The sequence below is a fragment of the Sceloporus undulatus genome, chromosome 3, assembly GCF_019175285.1.
Source record: "Sceloporus undulatus isolate JIND9_A2432 ecotype Alabama chromosome 3, SceUnd_v1.1, whole genome shotgun sequence".
In the NCBI taxonomy this organism is placed as follows: domain Eukaryota; kingdom Metazoa; phylum Chordata; class Lepidosauria; order Squamata; family Phrynosomatidae; genus Sceloporus; species Sceloporus undulatus.
In genome coordinates, this window is record NC_056524.1 from 8835055 (window position 1) to 8851036 (window position 15982).

Consider the following 15982-nt stretch of genomic DNA (forward strand, 5'->3'; position numbering starts at 1 on the left):
TAACTTAAAAAGAGAAAATGCCACTAGCAAGGGGGAAAGTATTGAAAAGAGTTCAGTTTAAAACATATAACACCCTCAGCTCATTCTTGAACAAACTTTCTTCTTTGAAAGCCTGTTGAAATGCAAAGTTATCTGCCTGCTGACAGAAAGACAGCAATGAGGGGGTCATGCTGACCTCTGTAGGGAGGGAGTTCCAGTGGCAGTGGGCAGCCACAGAGAAGGACTCCACCTTCCATCATCTCTGACCATTGGCTATGCTCAGGGGTGTCACTTGCAGAGTGAGAGGGGTGTGAGTCACACTCTTAAGGGGGTGACACCTCTGCTCCCCAAAAATCTGCCTTTTGGCAGAAATGGGCTGTAGTGTTTACCTGCATCCCTTTAAAATGCTGAAGAGATTATGTGAGTGCGATGAGCCTCAGTGGAAAGAGAAAGGAAAGGCCCCAGGGTTTTTTTAAATTAAAAATTTCCTCTTAAAATTTTCTTTTGAAATATCACGTCTTACCAAATTTTCACTTTATCCGCATGAAATTTTGTACATGTAAATACATTTAGGCTGTGCATGTGATGCATGAGCATGTGCTGTGTACCTTCAAATCATTCCCAACTTATGGTGAGCCTAAGGCAAACCGATCATAGGGTTTTCTTGGCAAGATTTGTTCCAAGGAGTTTGCCGTTGCCTTCCCCTGCGGCTGAGAGCATGTGACTTGTCCCAGGTCACTCAGTGGGTTTCATGGCCAAGAGAGAATCAAAGTCATAGTCCAATGCTCAAATCACTATACCATGCTAGCTCTCATGCATATGAGACTGTAATTGTATTTGCATTGTATTGTATTGCAATGTAAAGATATAATTTAATTTTGTTTGTTGTTTATGTCTCAACTATTAGCATCACAGGCACTGATATATATAGGAATTACAATTTGTGAGTAACTTTAGTATGAAAAACATTACTAAGGATTCTGTATGATGTGGTATAGGGGGGTGACACTTTGAGTTACCACACCAGGTGATACCAACCCTAATGATACCACTGGCTATGCTGCCTAGAATCCAGTGGGAGGTTGTCTGTGCATTGAAGCACTAGAGAAACAAAAAGAAAGGACATGTGAAAAGACCCCAATAAAAAGAACAATGGGAATATGATAGGTTAGAGCAAACTACATTGCCCTTTTTTCGGAGCTGCAGCCCAGTACTGGAAGGGTAAAAGGAAGCTGTGGGTGAACTCCACACCTTTTTAATTAACTAAAACAGATTAAGTTTCTTGACAGCATTGACAGGCTGGGGATATTTGGAGCTCCTCTGCTCTGCCAATCCTGCAGAGCTGGTTGAGAGAGCAAGGAGTGAGCCTATGATAAATTAATCCACATAATACCGCTGGGTCTCCTTGCAGAGAAACAGTCATCTCCCTTCCACCACCTCACAGCTGTGAGTGGCTTCAGACAGGCTAATGAAACACAGAAAACTGCATTGCCCTTGAGATGTGGATCACAGGGCAACTTGACGGGGTTCTCCTTCAGCCGTTTACAACCGCATTACAGATAAACTGTATCACACCAGAGCTGGTGGTGCAAGCCACAGTAAATTGTGACTAGGGATGGGTAAGAAATCCACTAGATTAACATTTTAATGTGAGATGACCTGGTTCACAACATCTAGACCAAATGGAGACCCAGTTTGAGCTGAGGAATCAATCCTTTTCTAAGCCTGTGATGCAAGTCACAAAAATATGGAGTGTTTTAACAAAACAACAACACCTGGGCACCACTGAAAGACATGCATGGAAAAATCTATACATATGGGGGGACGCATTCAAAGGTGTGTCCTTCTGAATGACGCACAGAACAGTGTATCCATTTTGAGAAGATACGTATCGTTCCTTCCCATGTGAAGGAAAAAGGAAATCACAAACCATGCTTGTTCTTCAGACTCATGGCAAATTTCTTCAAATGCAAAGCTTTCAGTGTGTACAAAGAGAGAAGGGAAAAGACCTGGCAGTGCTTAGAAACTATTTGTTCATATGAATACTAGATTAAGGGACACCTTTTCTCTTCCATTTGACTGATACAGACATCAGCAGAGTGTATGTGCACGTGTGTGTGCGCGCACACACATAAGGTGTGGTATTCATGCATGTCAATGTTAGCATTGCCAATTTACAATGTGTTATCTGAAGTTTTATGGAATTGCTGTGCATCTCCAGATGGGAAGATAAATCCAGGTAGGCAAAGTGTAGCTTTCAGGGTCATATTGTGACCTCTAAGCCCTCCAGGTCTCATTTACTTCCCCCCAAAATACTTTCCTTGCCCCCAACAACTCCCACATGCCCTTTAGGGTCCATTTTAGGAGATGCATTTGGGAGATTTATTTCTTATAAGAGGACATCACTTACAACCCAGAGGTCACTTCTAGGTCATGTTCTTTTTTTTTTAAGGGCTCAAATGGCCCAGAATCCCCAGAATGGCTCCCTGCAACTCCAGAAGGTCTTTGGGGGCATGATTTTGATTTTTTGGAGGGTGGAAGAAAAGAGTGCATGAGAAAGGGACACAGCCATCTAAGGTCTCCTTTGTGGCCCCTTATGTCCCCTCAGTTGCCAATCTCTAACTTTGGCCAAGGCCACAATGGATAAGTACAAATTTTGGCTTTTGTATGTCAAGTGGCTTTAAAGTCTGGGCACTCATCACTACCTGTTCCCAGCTGGTGCCACTTTCTCTGGCTCATAATTAAGATGTTTGTACATATGGTACACTTGTGGAACATCAGGGTGTCAAAAAGCCTGGAGCGAGGGGAGAGAGAGAGATTGGGGGGGCAACATTGGGATGAGAGTGCCAACACTGTGACTAGTGAGCTGTTTTGGTGTAGAAGCCAAGACAGCAGTGGGGTACGACCTTGGGGGAAAAACTCCCTCAAAGCTAGTAGTGAACCTTCCAGAAGCCCTAGCTGCAAAAAATCCCTGGAATATTCCCCACATGTCAATACAGTCGGCCCTCCATATCCATGATTCTTTCCCCATAGATTCAACCATCTGTGGCTTGAAAATATTTTTATTTTATTTTATTTTAAATGTTTTTAAAAAAATATAAATTCCAAATCTTGATTTTGCCATTTTATATAAGGGACACCATCTCACTATGCCATTGTACACAATGGGACTTCCGCATCCACAGATTTTGGTGTCTATGGGAGGTCCTGGATCCAAACTCCAGTGGATACCAAGGGCCCACTGTACTCCCCACATGTGTCTAGAGTGAACCCTAGAGCAGCTCTTGTTGTTTCAAAGATTTTGTAGAAGAGGGAATTTTAGCAGGCTTGTCACCTAGTTGCATGAGAAGCAATCCCTGCAACATGCTGCTTTCAAACTGCTTTTCATTGTTTTTAATTGCATGTTTTACATTGTTTTGATTGATTAATTCCCTTTTAATGCTGACCTTTGTCTGTTTCAATCATATTGTATCTATCTGAATTTGTAAGCCACTTAGAGTTCTAAGGGAGGGTTTAATAATAATGAGTTGAAAATTGTAGGATAACAACCACAGCAACAGCATCAATAGCAACACCCACCTGCTCAAGCTTCCAAAATATGAGGTGAGCTCTGAGGAACACCTGCATTAACCTGTAGAAACATCAGATGAATCTGATGAAGTAGACTTAGTCTATGAAAGCTTATGCTCCCAACTTCTTTCTCTCAATTACTCTCAAAGGTGCTACAAGATCCCTTTGCATACTGATTCAGACTAACATGGCTATGTCTTTGAGTTCTACCAACAAAGGACTGCTGTTGTGTGGAAGATGTGTGCCACTTTGTCCTTCCAAAGTTACATGGAAATTAAAACCATGCGCTGTCCTGTCCTTCCACCCAACCAAAATCTCATCCAGGTCCTACCTGTTCGACAGTATTCGTCTGCCTCTTGGTGCACCATTTCTTTAACCCGATTGCCATAGGTCAGCCTGGAGTCCTGATCGTAAGCCTTCAGAGTCTCACTAGAACTGTACGACTTCTGGGGTATTTTGTTATCTTCACTCTCTGCCGAGGAGCTGGTGTAGCGGCGCTCAGCGTCACGGCGCCTAGTCAGAGAACGGTAGGGCTTCCTTTCTTTCACATCCATGGCCCTCTTGTCTGTTTCTTCAACATCAAAGAAATGGTGTTTGTCAGGCAATTAGACAAGAATGTTCTGGAAGGAAGAATCAACAAGGTACTTTAGCACCGGGGCTCCTTCAGTGCAAAAACACTGGCCTGAAATCTAGATATAGTCCCAACCAGAATCATAGAGTTGGGAGAGAGAGAATCATAGAGTTGGAAGTGACCTCAAGGGCCATCTAGTTCAGTGATTCCCAACCTTTGGTCCTCTGTTTGTTTTGGACCTCAGCTCCCAGATGCTCCAGCTAACTTGGCCAGCATTCTGAAATTATGGGAGCTGATTTCCAAAACATCTGGAAGACTAAAGTTTGGGAATCATTGATCTAGTTCAATCTCTTGCCATGCAGGACTACACAGTTAAAGCACTCATGAGAAATGGCAATCCAAGCTTTGCTTAAACCTCCTTCCAAGAGTCCACCATCCTCGGAGGCAGTCTATTCCACTATAAAACAGATGACTAATTGAAACAATAGACTATCCAGAAATACAGAGGGAATTGACACAATAAACAGACACTGGGTGTATCTACACTGTAGAAATAATAATAATAATAATAATAATAATAATAATAATAATAATAATAATGTGGCAAAGCCAATCTGGGCGGTGAACAACATCAAGAATTTACAGAATAACATATACATTAAATATTATACTCCCTCCCCCCCTTAAAAAATTATTAAACACTTAAATGTATTAAAATGGGACTATAACAATGTATAATTATACTATCCTAAACTAAACCCCAAAACCCTCAGTAATCCTCACCATCAGGGGATGGGGCCACGAGAGGAATAAGGGAAATTGGGGAGCCCGGGAGCCTGGGTCGGGAAAAAATTTAATCTGGAAAGGCCTGCCGGAAGAGATCCGTCTTGACAGCTTTTTTAAAGCTGTCTAAAGATGTTAACTGACGGATTTCATCCGGCAGGTCGTTCCAGAGCTTAGGGGCAACAACAGAGAATGCCCTCTGAGAGGTAGCTGCAAGTCTAGATTTTGAAGGCTGCAGCAAATTTCTCCCAGAGGAGCGGAGAGCGCGGGGAGGATTGTACGGGAGGAGGCGGTCTCTAAGATAGCTTGGACCCAAGCCATTTTGGGCTTTAAAGGTGATAACCAACACCTTGTACTGGGCCCGGAAGGTGATAGGCAGCCAGTGGAGGGACCTCAAGACAGGAGTGATGTGGTCCCTCCTAGATGTTCCTGAAACAAGCCTGGCTGCCATGTTTTGGACCAGCTGAAGTTTCTGGGTCAAGGACAAAGGTAGCCCCATGTAGAGCGCATTACAGAAGTCGAGGCGTGAGGTTACCAGCGTGTGCACAACAGTCTCAAGTTTCACGCCGGTATATCCCCATTCTATGGAATCCTGGGAATTGCAGTTTTATATGGTCTTTAGCCTTCTTTGCCAAAGAGTGCGGGTGCCTCACAAAACTGCAAAGCCCAGGATTATGTAGGATAGAGTGATGGCAGTTAAAGTGGTGTGACACTGCATTATTTCTACAATGCACCCATTGTTATCCTGCTTGTCTTGTTAACTCTTAGGCAGGGACAAAAACAAAACTCTGGTCAGGGTTTGAAAAATTGCATCTGATGCAAAAATTCATGGAGAATAAGCCAGGACAGGAGGTACATCATTTGTGTGTACAGTGCACCCGCGCCATGCACGGACACATTTTACGTAGCTTCCAGCTTACGCGGAAGCCGCATGGGGAGAAGAACAATGGTGTGCATGCCTGTGGTGCACGCATGCCGCACTGCCACATGCACATGCCCCATTATCTCCTATGGATCCCCCACGTAAGGAGAGGGCCCACTGTATGTGTGTGTATCTTAATCAGAATAGGTAGAAATCCCACCAAATCCTGAGACTTTTTGACAATCTGAATTAATCCATAATGTGCATGATGAGAACAGGTGTGATGTAGAGGTTTGATTGTTGGACTATGACTCTGGAAACCAAGCTTTAAATCCCAGCTTGGCCATATAAACCCAGTCGGTGACCCTGGGCAAGTCACACTCACTCAGACTCAGAGGATGGCAATGGTAAACTCCATGTGAAGAAACATGACAAGAAAATAATTTTAGAGTTGCCATAAATTGGAAAATGACTTGAAGGCACACAACAACAACAACAACAACTTATGTCTTTAGACTATAATAGGAAGACACCCTATGCTCATCAGGCCATAGGTCAGCCACAGTGGTCCTGAAACATTTGGGAACAAGAAAGGGAATAAAAGCTGAGCAAATACAATTTGGTTCTCCATTTGAGAATACAAAAGACACCCCCTCCCTTGGAATCTCAAACCTGTTTTTATTTGGCAAGAAGCGCAGGGGGCCCCTTTGTAGGAAAAGACCAGTGAGTTCTTTTCTTTTTTGAAAGTGTGTACAGGGATTTCTGTGCCGTTTTGATGAGCCTTCTAAAAGTATTGCCGCAATATGGACTTTGGAGTTTAGGAGTTTTATTGTGGTGGCAGTGGAGGGGAGGAAGAAACTCACCCTGCAAAGATTGTTTGTTTGTATCCAGACTCACCCACACAGCCTAAGAATCTTTGTTTTCTTACAGAGTACAAAAGAGGAAAGAGCAAGCATGTTACCATTCCAAAAGCTTTCTCGTGATCTTTACTGATAAAAAGAAAATCTTCAGTTGCCTGTGCCACGGGCCAAAACTTGTATCCTTTGTATCTTGGAGCAATACATGTCCACTAAATAGTCCTAATAGCTGCACGCTGAGATTGTGTACACAACTCAAGATACCTACAGTTGATTCAGAAGCTGCTGATTCACCCTGGCTTTTCTTAATCAAGGACCCATCACTATGTGGTTCGGATCTGCAGCATAATTTACCAACATTCACAAGCCTGTTACAATCAGTTTTCAGATCATAGAGTGCTCACGGGTCAAGTTTTAGGAACAATATTTGTTCCACAACACAAGGAACACAGGTTTCTCCCAGACAACAAGAGTGGCCAATGTTGGGTAAACTTCCAAATCATAAAAGAATGCGGGTCAAGTTTGTTGGAGTATGTAAAGAGAATTTGTAGCACCTCTGAGACCAACTGAAAGAAAGAAATTAGCAGCATGAGTTTTCATAGACTTAAGTCTATGAAAGCTTATGCTGCTTACTTCTTTCTTTCAGTTGGTCTATGAAAGTTCATGCTGCTAACTTCTTTCAGTTTGTGGCTCAGCAGACCGCCATTAAGAGGTGCCACTGCGCTGCCCCTTGAAGCCCTGGATTGGGGGACATGGCAACTGCATGCCATGCCCAAACCAGACAGAAAAAGAAGCTGCAAAAAATGGCTTCTTTTTGCACTGTGGAAACAGCACCCTTTCCAGTGCCATCATGGCTTTTTTGTGGCTCTTTGATGCAGCGTGTCTACATGCAGCACCAAAGACGCAGAATGATGCCGCCTGCTATGTGATTGGTCGGGCGGCGTAATGCCAGGATGGGGGCATGTGGCATGTGGTCGCCATGCCACCACTCTGTCCTCATGCCGGTCTTTTCTGCCAGTCTGTTGAGGGCCTTAGCCTCAAGAGTGCTACACAATCTCTTTACATACTGACTTTACAGACTAACACAACTATATCTTTGAATTCTGCTGTTGTTGGAGTGGTTAACAAAACAGAGACTTCTGTTTGCATCCAATTTGGACTACATTTTCTAGAATTCAGAATACAGTGAAACCATTATTGGGCAACCAAAATGCATGTGGCAAGCTTTCAAAGCTCCCCTGGCTTTTTCATCAGGCAAACATGTTAAAAATCATACAGGAGGGAAAAAAATTACGACGTTGATAGCCACAAGCCTGCATATGCAGTGGAGCTTCCAAAGCTTGCAATATTTATGTCGCACATTTTGGTTGGCCAATAAAGGTATTACTGTTTTGTGGATTTTGGGTGTTATTGTACTTTGCTACATGGCCAAAATGGCTACCCCTGAATTCATTTTTTGGGTTCTGGGGAAATATGTCATAAAGGACTCCCAACTTAATGAACTTTTCATAGATTAACCATCAGTGATTGCTGTGCTTCTCTAGATACTGTAGGAAGAGGAAGAATAGGAGGAGGAAGGAGGAGAAGGAGAAGATGAAGAGAAGGAGGAGGAAGAGAAAGTCCATTTGGATTAGGACCACAGTACAGGACAGCCAGCTTGATGTAGTTGTCTGAGTTTGGACCAGGGCTGCTGGCACACTGCAAAGTTAATGCAGTTTGAAACCAATTTAACCAACATGGCTCCATCCTATAGAATCCTGGGATTTGTACTTTTGGGGGGCACCAGAGCTCTCTGACAGAGAAGACTAAATATCTCACAAAACTACAAATAACAGAATTCCATAAAATTGAGCCATGGCAGTTAAAGCAGTGTCAAAGTGCACCATGTTTGCAATGTAGATGCAGCCTAAGATTCTGGGGTATCAGGGTTCAAAAGCGCACTCAAACACGGAAACCTCTTTGGCTAAGGCACACTCTCTCAGCCTCAGAGGAAAGCAATGACAACCTGTCCTGACCAAATCTTGTCAAGAATACCCATTGATTAGTTTGTCATAAGACAGACATAACTTGAAAGCACACAACAAGAAGACAGGAGGCAGATTTACTCCTCCCATGGCAGTGTCCTGGCATATCATCCCCCCTCCACCTTCCATAAGTTGTTCTTGCCCTATGGGAAAGAATTTATTGGACATAAACCTTCAAGCATCCATTATGATACTGATGGCAGAGCAGGAAAGTGGTAACAAGGCAAGGGTGAACCCACTGCCCCAGCACCCCAATCTTAATGTGAATGTGCCATTCTTTCTAAAAATGGTTTAACATCAAAATAAAACAGTACAATCTTATCGACATGCACCCAGAAGTTCAATGGGTTTACTCCCAGGAATGTAGGGACAGGATTGCAGTATAAATGCAGGAACATTTTTATGGCATTTCCTATTAATCTACTGCAGCCACATGAGCTGTTAATTGCAGAGTCTCTGGTTTAAATATTGCTTCAGGCACAATGAATGTATCCACACTACACAGTTATAGCAGCACGACACCACTTCAGTTGTCATACTCTATATGAAGAAGCCTACAACTTGTAGATTGCAGAGCTACTCAGAATTAGTCTATCTTCCTAAATGACATAACTAGAAGTATCTAGCAGAGAATTCTAAGCACCCCACTGAACTATAAATCCCAAGATTGCTCAGGATTAAGGCATGACAACTAAAGTCACACCAAACTGCTATTAAATGGTAGTGAAGACACATTCAGATTCTTAGCTTGGCCTCTGATGGTCAAGGCACTGTCTGTCAGCCTTCCTCTACTCTGCTACCTTATAAGGTTGTTGTAAGTTTTACAAGATGAAAATTAGTATGTAGAAAGATCTTGTAGCATTTTGAGACTAAGTGAAATAAAAAAGTTGGCAGCCTGAGCTTTCATAGGCTTCAGTCTACTTCCTCAGACGTTTTTCCAAAAGTTAACAAAATAGACTAAAGTCTATAAAAGCTCTTGCCAATTTCTTTATTGCAGTTAGTCTCAAAGGTGCTACAAGAACTATCTCTACATACTGATTCCACTGACTAACATGGCTATATCTTTGAAGATGAAAATTACTTCGAATACTAAGAATCATATGAAGGCCAAGCTTTTACATTGCCTATTATAAGAGCCTAACAAATAAAGTAAGCGTGCCTCTAACTTACAACCCCAGTAATTGTCCCTACTTGATAAAATCTGCTGATCCACCTTAATTACACAAATAATGAATTTATTATTCTATTATTAATATCTGAAAGTTGCAACATTTCAACACTTCTTTGGAGGGGCAGAGCATACTACTACATCTTATGAAATTGGCTTGTGTCTCTATTACCATTACTATTATGATAAAAGCACTGATTTTCTATTTTCAAGTACCAGGGAATAAACTAGAAAAAAGGAAAAGTCTGATTTCATTTGTGCCAAGAAGGTTGCAGAAATATTTCCCCTTCTTATGCCTGGTTTTTGACCCTCATTCTATAGGAAGATTTAACATGGCATGCAAACTCTTCAGTCATGCCAGTATCCACAAAGCCCTGCACTGATCTGCAATTGCTATTAGGAACTCTGTAATGAACGAAGCAGCAACAAAGAAAAACGTAAAAAGCCCTACCAGGAAATTGAGAGCATTCCTTCTAAATGAGTTATATAAACTTTCTCCCATAAAAAGTGTTCAGAAGCATAAGGTTTGAGATCTGGAACACTTTGTGTTGTGGATTATATAGAATCCAATAATCTGAAGAGAGGCCTTTGGCTCTCCACCCCTTTCATTATTTTCCCAAGTGGTGTTTCAGCTAAACACCCGGAAAAGGTGTTAACAGATCTGACTGTAGAACTAGAGAGGGCTCTGGTCAGCGGCTGTTGGTGAGCATTGTGGCTTGTGCAGTGGAAGACACAATGGTCAAAGGTAGCTGGAGCCTATGGCTGCCAGTTGAAATTTGGGACAGGGGATAGTCCTTTAATGATTGTATAGAAAAGGTCATTCTAGCAGGTGCTGTCAAGCAAACACCTCTCCTATATCTACAGGCAGTAAATGTCCAGACAGACTGGTTATTGTAGGCGAAACAGCTACAGGTAAGTGAAGCCACTTGAGGTCATGCACAAGAAAATCCAGAAACTACATGCAATTTGATGGGAGGCAAAAGGACTCTTAGCTAGCTCAGGAGTCATTCCCCAAAACCAGTAGTCAAACTAACTAGAGGTTAAAGTAGTAAGATAAGGAACTATGCTACTGAAAGAAAGGTGGGGGAACTGGGGAGTCTCCATCAACTGTGACTGCGTCTCCAAAAGTTTGGAGAAATGGTCAGCTGAAGGATTCTTTGCAAGAGGGAGTTTATCACATGAGGGGTGGGATGCCATTGTCCTGTCCTTGTCCCATCCTTCCCACCCAATTGCGCAAAGGACTTTCACATGTGACCCACATTTGACCCAGCAGGGAAGAGCGAGTGAGAGTGATTGTGCAAATCACTTTCACATTGCAGCCAGCTGAAAAGCACTTTCAGCTGTCATTGGCAGTCTTTTGTATTAACGGAAGAACTCGTTAATACCGTAACGACTGAAAGTGCTTTTCCGCTGGCTGCAGTGTGAAAGTGATTTGCACAATCACTTTTACTTGGGTCATGGACAGGATAAGGATGGGGGAGCGATCCTGTACCTATCCGGTCCCCCTTGTGATGATCTCTGAGGCTTGGTAACTTTGGCGGGATACAGACCACCCCTTTCCCTGACAGATTGGGGCCTCAGTGGCCACAGCAGCAGCCCCAGAGGCCCTGATCTGCCGCTTTTCCAGGCCTCGGGGAAGCGGCAAAACTCCGCTTCCCCACGGCCTGAAAAGGGGTGTCCTTGGGGCTTCATGGCCCAAGGACACCCCAACAGCGGCGGGGGAAGGGAGAAAGGGGCAGCTTGGCCCTTAATCTGTGTATCGCTGGCGCAGCCATTTAAAGGAACAAAACTGATGTGAGAGAACTCCACATTTGGGGCAAATAAAGAACGTTTTATTGAGTAATTTAAACAGACAGAACTTTCAGAGCTGCTGGGAGTTTTATAGGTGGCCGATTCTGGACAGCTGGTGCTATATTAGTAAGCATATCCTATTAACAGACATTGATGTCTACAACAATCCTCCTTTTCTCTTCCCCAGAATTCAGAAGATGGAGGGGAGGGAACCTCTTCAGTATCCAACAAGTCTTGCTGAGGATAGAGCCCTTCAGTCAGATTTGGGTGCATCAGATACCAGAGGGTGAGTTATGACACCAGTGCCTGCTGAAATGCTCTCTTCTACACAATCATTAAAGGAACAGTTGCATTGTGCCTTATTTCACCTAAAGGAGCTAGGGAGGGCTGACAGAACTGGGGAAAACAGAGTACTAAGATCGGATTCTTGTTGGTGTCTTACTCATGCATAGATTCAAATACAGATGTGGGTGGGTATTTTTGTCCTCCTGCATTCAGTTAAAGGTAGGGAAGTGGAGTTGCATGTGAGCTGCATGCAGTGCTATGGGGTTGAGGAGCACTGATGGCCACAGAAATGGGTCTGGAGGCTGAATGCAGCCTGTAGGCCAACATTCCCTATTACACAGGTCTGCAATGATTTTTTAACCAATATTGTATCTGTTTTTAATATATTTTGGGGTGCTGAATAAAAAGACTTTTTTAATAAGGGAGTCATTTGGTTTTTAATATAATAATAATAGATGGAGCTTTCAATATTTTTATTTTATTTTATTTTATTTTTATATGCTTTACATCTCTTTTAACTTGTGTTTTAAAAACACAACCCAGACTTAATTGCATATTAATTATTCTATTTATAGTGTGGGATTTTTTTATTTTAAAAAATCAGTTGTACTGTGTTTTAACTTGGCTGTCAACCTCCTTGAATTCCATGTTGGGAGAAAGGTGTGATATAAGTTAAACAAGCAAACAATATACCTGTTTGCATGCCTCATGCCTATGTGCCGTCTTGCTCCAATATGAAGCTTTTTTTCTTTTAAAGATGCATGGGTGTGTGTGTATTAAATGTTAGGCTCTCATATTATTTTCTTTATGCATGTTGTGTCTTGACCACACTTCTTTTCCAGCTATTGGATACCTAAGGTGATGTACTGCCAAATTTTGAAGCATAACTGAAATTTTAGTTTTGGGCACATCAGGGGTTATGCTAATCAATAGCTATCATCTTACGGTGCACTTTGATTATCTCTCTCCAGAGAAGGTCTAAAGGTAACAATATCAAAAATCCATCTCTGGACCATGCACAGATCATACAGATCGGTTTAGCTGTAGCAAGTATGGCTTGAACTTTGGTTCTTTCTCTTGCTTTCTCTTGGATGGATGTTTAATTCTTTTCCTGCTGAGATATGAAATATAGACTTTGAGTATCCCTTATCTGAAATGCCTGGAACCAAAGTGTTTTGGGTTTTTTGGGGAAAGGAATTCCTCCAAGCCCCGAGAGAGGGCAGGAAACCTTTTGCCAAGGAGATTCAGAGGCTAAGGTTAAATGTTCTTTAGATAAACAGTTTGTAGAAAGACTCTTTGAGTAGTCTGGGATATTTAAGCAACCATTTGTTTCTTGTATTCAAGGCTATCATATCCTCCAACTCCCCCAATGTGGATCAGGTTGATCCTCTACTGTGCCACTTTATAATCTGCTTTTAAAATGTCCTAGTTTCTCTCTCCTCCAGTGGAGTTACTAGGGGATGGGGGTGTGGACCACACCAGGTGACACCCTAAAGGGGGGGGGGGTGACACCGCTGCTCCTCAAACACCTACCTTTTGGCAGAAACAGGCTGTGGTATTCGCCTGCTTCCCTTTAAAATGCTTTAAGAGATGGTGGGAGTGGGGTGACGCTCAGTGGGAGGAGAAAGGAGAGGCCCCAGAATTTTTAAAATTAAAATTTCAGATTTCAGATTTCAAAATTTTAATTTTTAATTTTTTAAAATATATATATATTCTTTTTGAATTTTCTTTAAAAACATCACATTTTAGCCAAAGCTTCACTGTGTATATGTAAATATATTTAGGTTGTGCATATTGAAGGTATAATTTTAATTTTCCTAGTTGTTTATGTCACAAAAGACAGTAGGGAGGGAGCTAGTTGGATTTCCCAAAGAAGGAAATTTTACAACATGGAAGCATACACCTCACTGACTGCCTGTTATGATAGACCAAATTCTTATGTACACCCATCCCAGTCCTGTTGCAAAACTGCTTTTTAAAGATTTTTATCTGATTTAAGAGAACCCATCGTTTACTGCAAAGTTTCCAGGAAACTCCAGAATGCTTCTGGTTCTCTTGGCAGAATGGACAGCTGGATTGCATCTAATTCAGCCCAGACCTCCATCATTCCAGACTGCTCTCTGGCATTTCAGATAGATATCAGGTGAGGAATTCAAGCATACTACCATATTTTGAGAGCCAGTGTCATCAGTGAATGGTTTGAGTGTTGGGTTATGACTCTGAAGAACAGGATTCAAATCTCCACTCATGGAGATCTATTTGGGCAAGTCACACACTCTGAGCCTCAGAGGAAGGCAAAGGCAAACTCTCTCTGAACAAAATTTGCCCTGTGATGCGAGAAACAACTTGAAGGCACACAACAGTGGACAACACTGCAGCTATGTTTTCCAAGCCCAATTTTGACCAATGTTATTTGCACAGAAAACTTTTTTTTTCTTACAGAATTTTTTTTTCTACCCTGGAAAAGCCATACGTACTTCTCTGCTAAATCATTCCTCCACAACACTTTGGGACATTCAAAAACCGGGATGTGGGTGGAACAAGACTGCAGAGCAGTCTTTCTGTTCTAATATTCATCCTGATGGACTTTCCCAAATGCTGGGGACCCAATTTTCCAACTTGGAATAAAATAATTATAAATATTCTTTCCCTTCATACGGTGAGATCTGTATCAAATAAGTAAATAGCACTGGATCGCTATTCCACCTGTCAGCACTTCTTTTATGGCATTGCACACAGTCTTGGAAATCAGCCAAACAACTTGAGTACTATTGAACAGTATTTAAGAAAGAAACCATTCTTGGATTAACAGCCTTGCATGTTGTCTACCTTGGCTCTCAGGGAAGAGAAAATTGAAATCTTACAGCATTGTCAAATCAAACATTCCCACAGCTCTCCTCTGGGCTTTGCTCTCCCATTCCACTCCTCCTTTTGCAACCGTGTTAACATTTCCAAAGCATCTCTGATGTGTCTGGAGAGAGCTCCGATTTTATTACAGATTGCTATACATCTCCCTCCCCGCCTTTAAAAGTTTGTGCCCCTAAGGACTAGAGATAGCCCTTTGACTTGGAGTGCCTGGTTCAAGACGCAGGGAGGGCAGTACAGAGGAGGAGCAACAACATTTGAGGTCTTGGTACACAAATCATACAGAATGCTAGGCCCAGAAGGAAATCTAAGAATTTATAAGAATGCACAACCTGATGTAGTATCAGCTGATGACTCCTATATCACTGAAGCATGTTCAGCAATTTGGACAGAAAACTGGGATTAAAACTCAAAGGAGATACATTGCTCCATTGCCTTTTGACCTCCCATTTGCCATGGTGCCATGGTGCCATGGTGCCATGGTACTGGTTGCATCTAGACTAGATTACTGTGATGTGCTATATACACGGCTGGTTTGAAAGACAAGCCAAATATTTCAGCTGGATCAGAATGCAGCTGCCAGAATACCAGGTGTGACCATGGGTACATCTACACTGGCCAGAATACTCCAGGTATTGAGGTGCAGCCTGGCAATGCCGCCACTGGCATGGGTTGCTCTTTCTGAGACCAGAAATAGGGCATCCAGTGTTGATCATAGGCTGGGCACCTTGTTGTGACCTCCCAAGGAGTGTCTTGTGCCAGGGGCAGTGGTGCCAGGCAGCACAGTGGGATGTGTGTGTAGACAGCAGGCTGACATTACTCCGTAGTGCTATAGATTTTCCTGAAAAATATGGAGGAAAAGTACGTCTTTTAAATCTGTTTTAAGATAGGGATGGGGCAGATTTGGTGGAAAACTGGCCTTCTGTTGCGAATACAATCTGCACTCAAAGATGATCATACTTTGTAATGTTGGAGACTGTAGTAAAAGAGGAAGACTTCACTACAGGTGGATGGAGTCAATCAAGAAAGCCACAGTGGTCCTGAATTTGGAAGACCTGAGTGGGGCTTTTGGTGACCAGGGCTCTTGGAGCTCTCATTCATAGGGTTAAGTCAACTTTGACTGGTCAACAAAATACAACAAACAATTAATTCTTTACCAAGCTGACTTTATCTTAACATAGGAATTAACACACTTTTAAGTCAGTACTAGCAACCCTGTTTCTTATT

The 15982-nt window shown here is 42.4% G+C and overlaps 1 protein-coding gene across 11 annotated transcripts in view; it reads right to left on the minus strand.

Annotated features, from left to right (window-relative positions):
* The window catches only part of TENM4 (teneurin transmembrane protein 4), an 840211-nt gene that overhangs the window by 462788 nt on the left and 361441 nt on the right, over positions 1–15982 (minus strand). For all 11 annotated transcript variants that reach the window (XM_042456125.1, XM_042456124.1, XM_042456133.1 and 8 more), the window contains exon 4: positions 3881–4169. In XM_042456125.1, the coding sequence (XP_042312059.1) occupies positions 3881–4103 (223 nt within the window). In that variant the 5' untranslated portion in view covers positions 4104–4169. The remainder of the gene's footprint in view (positions 1–3880; positions 4170–15982) is intronic.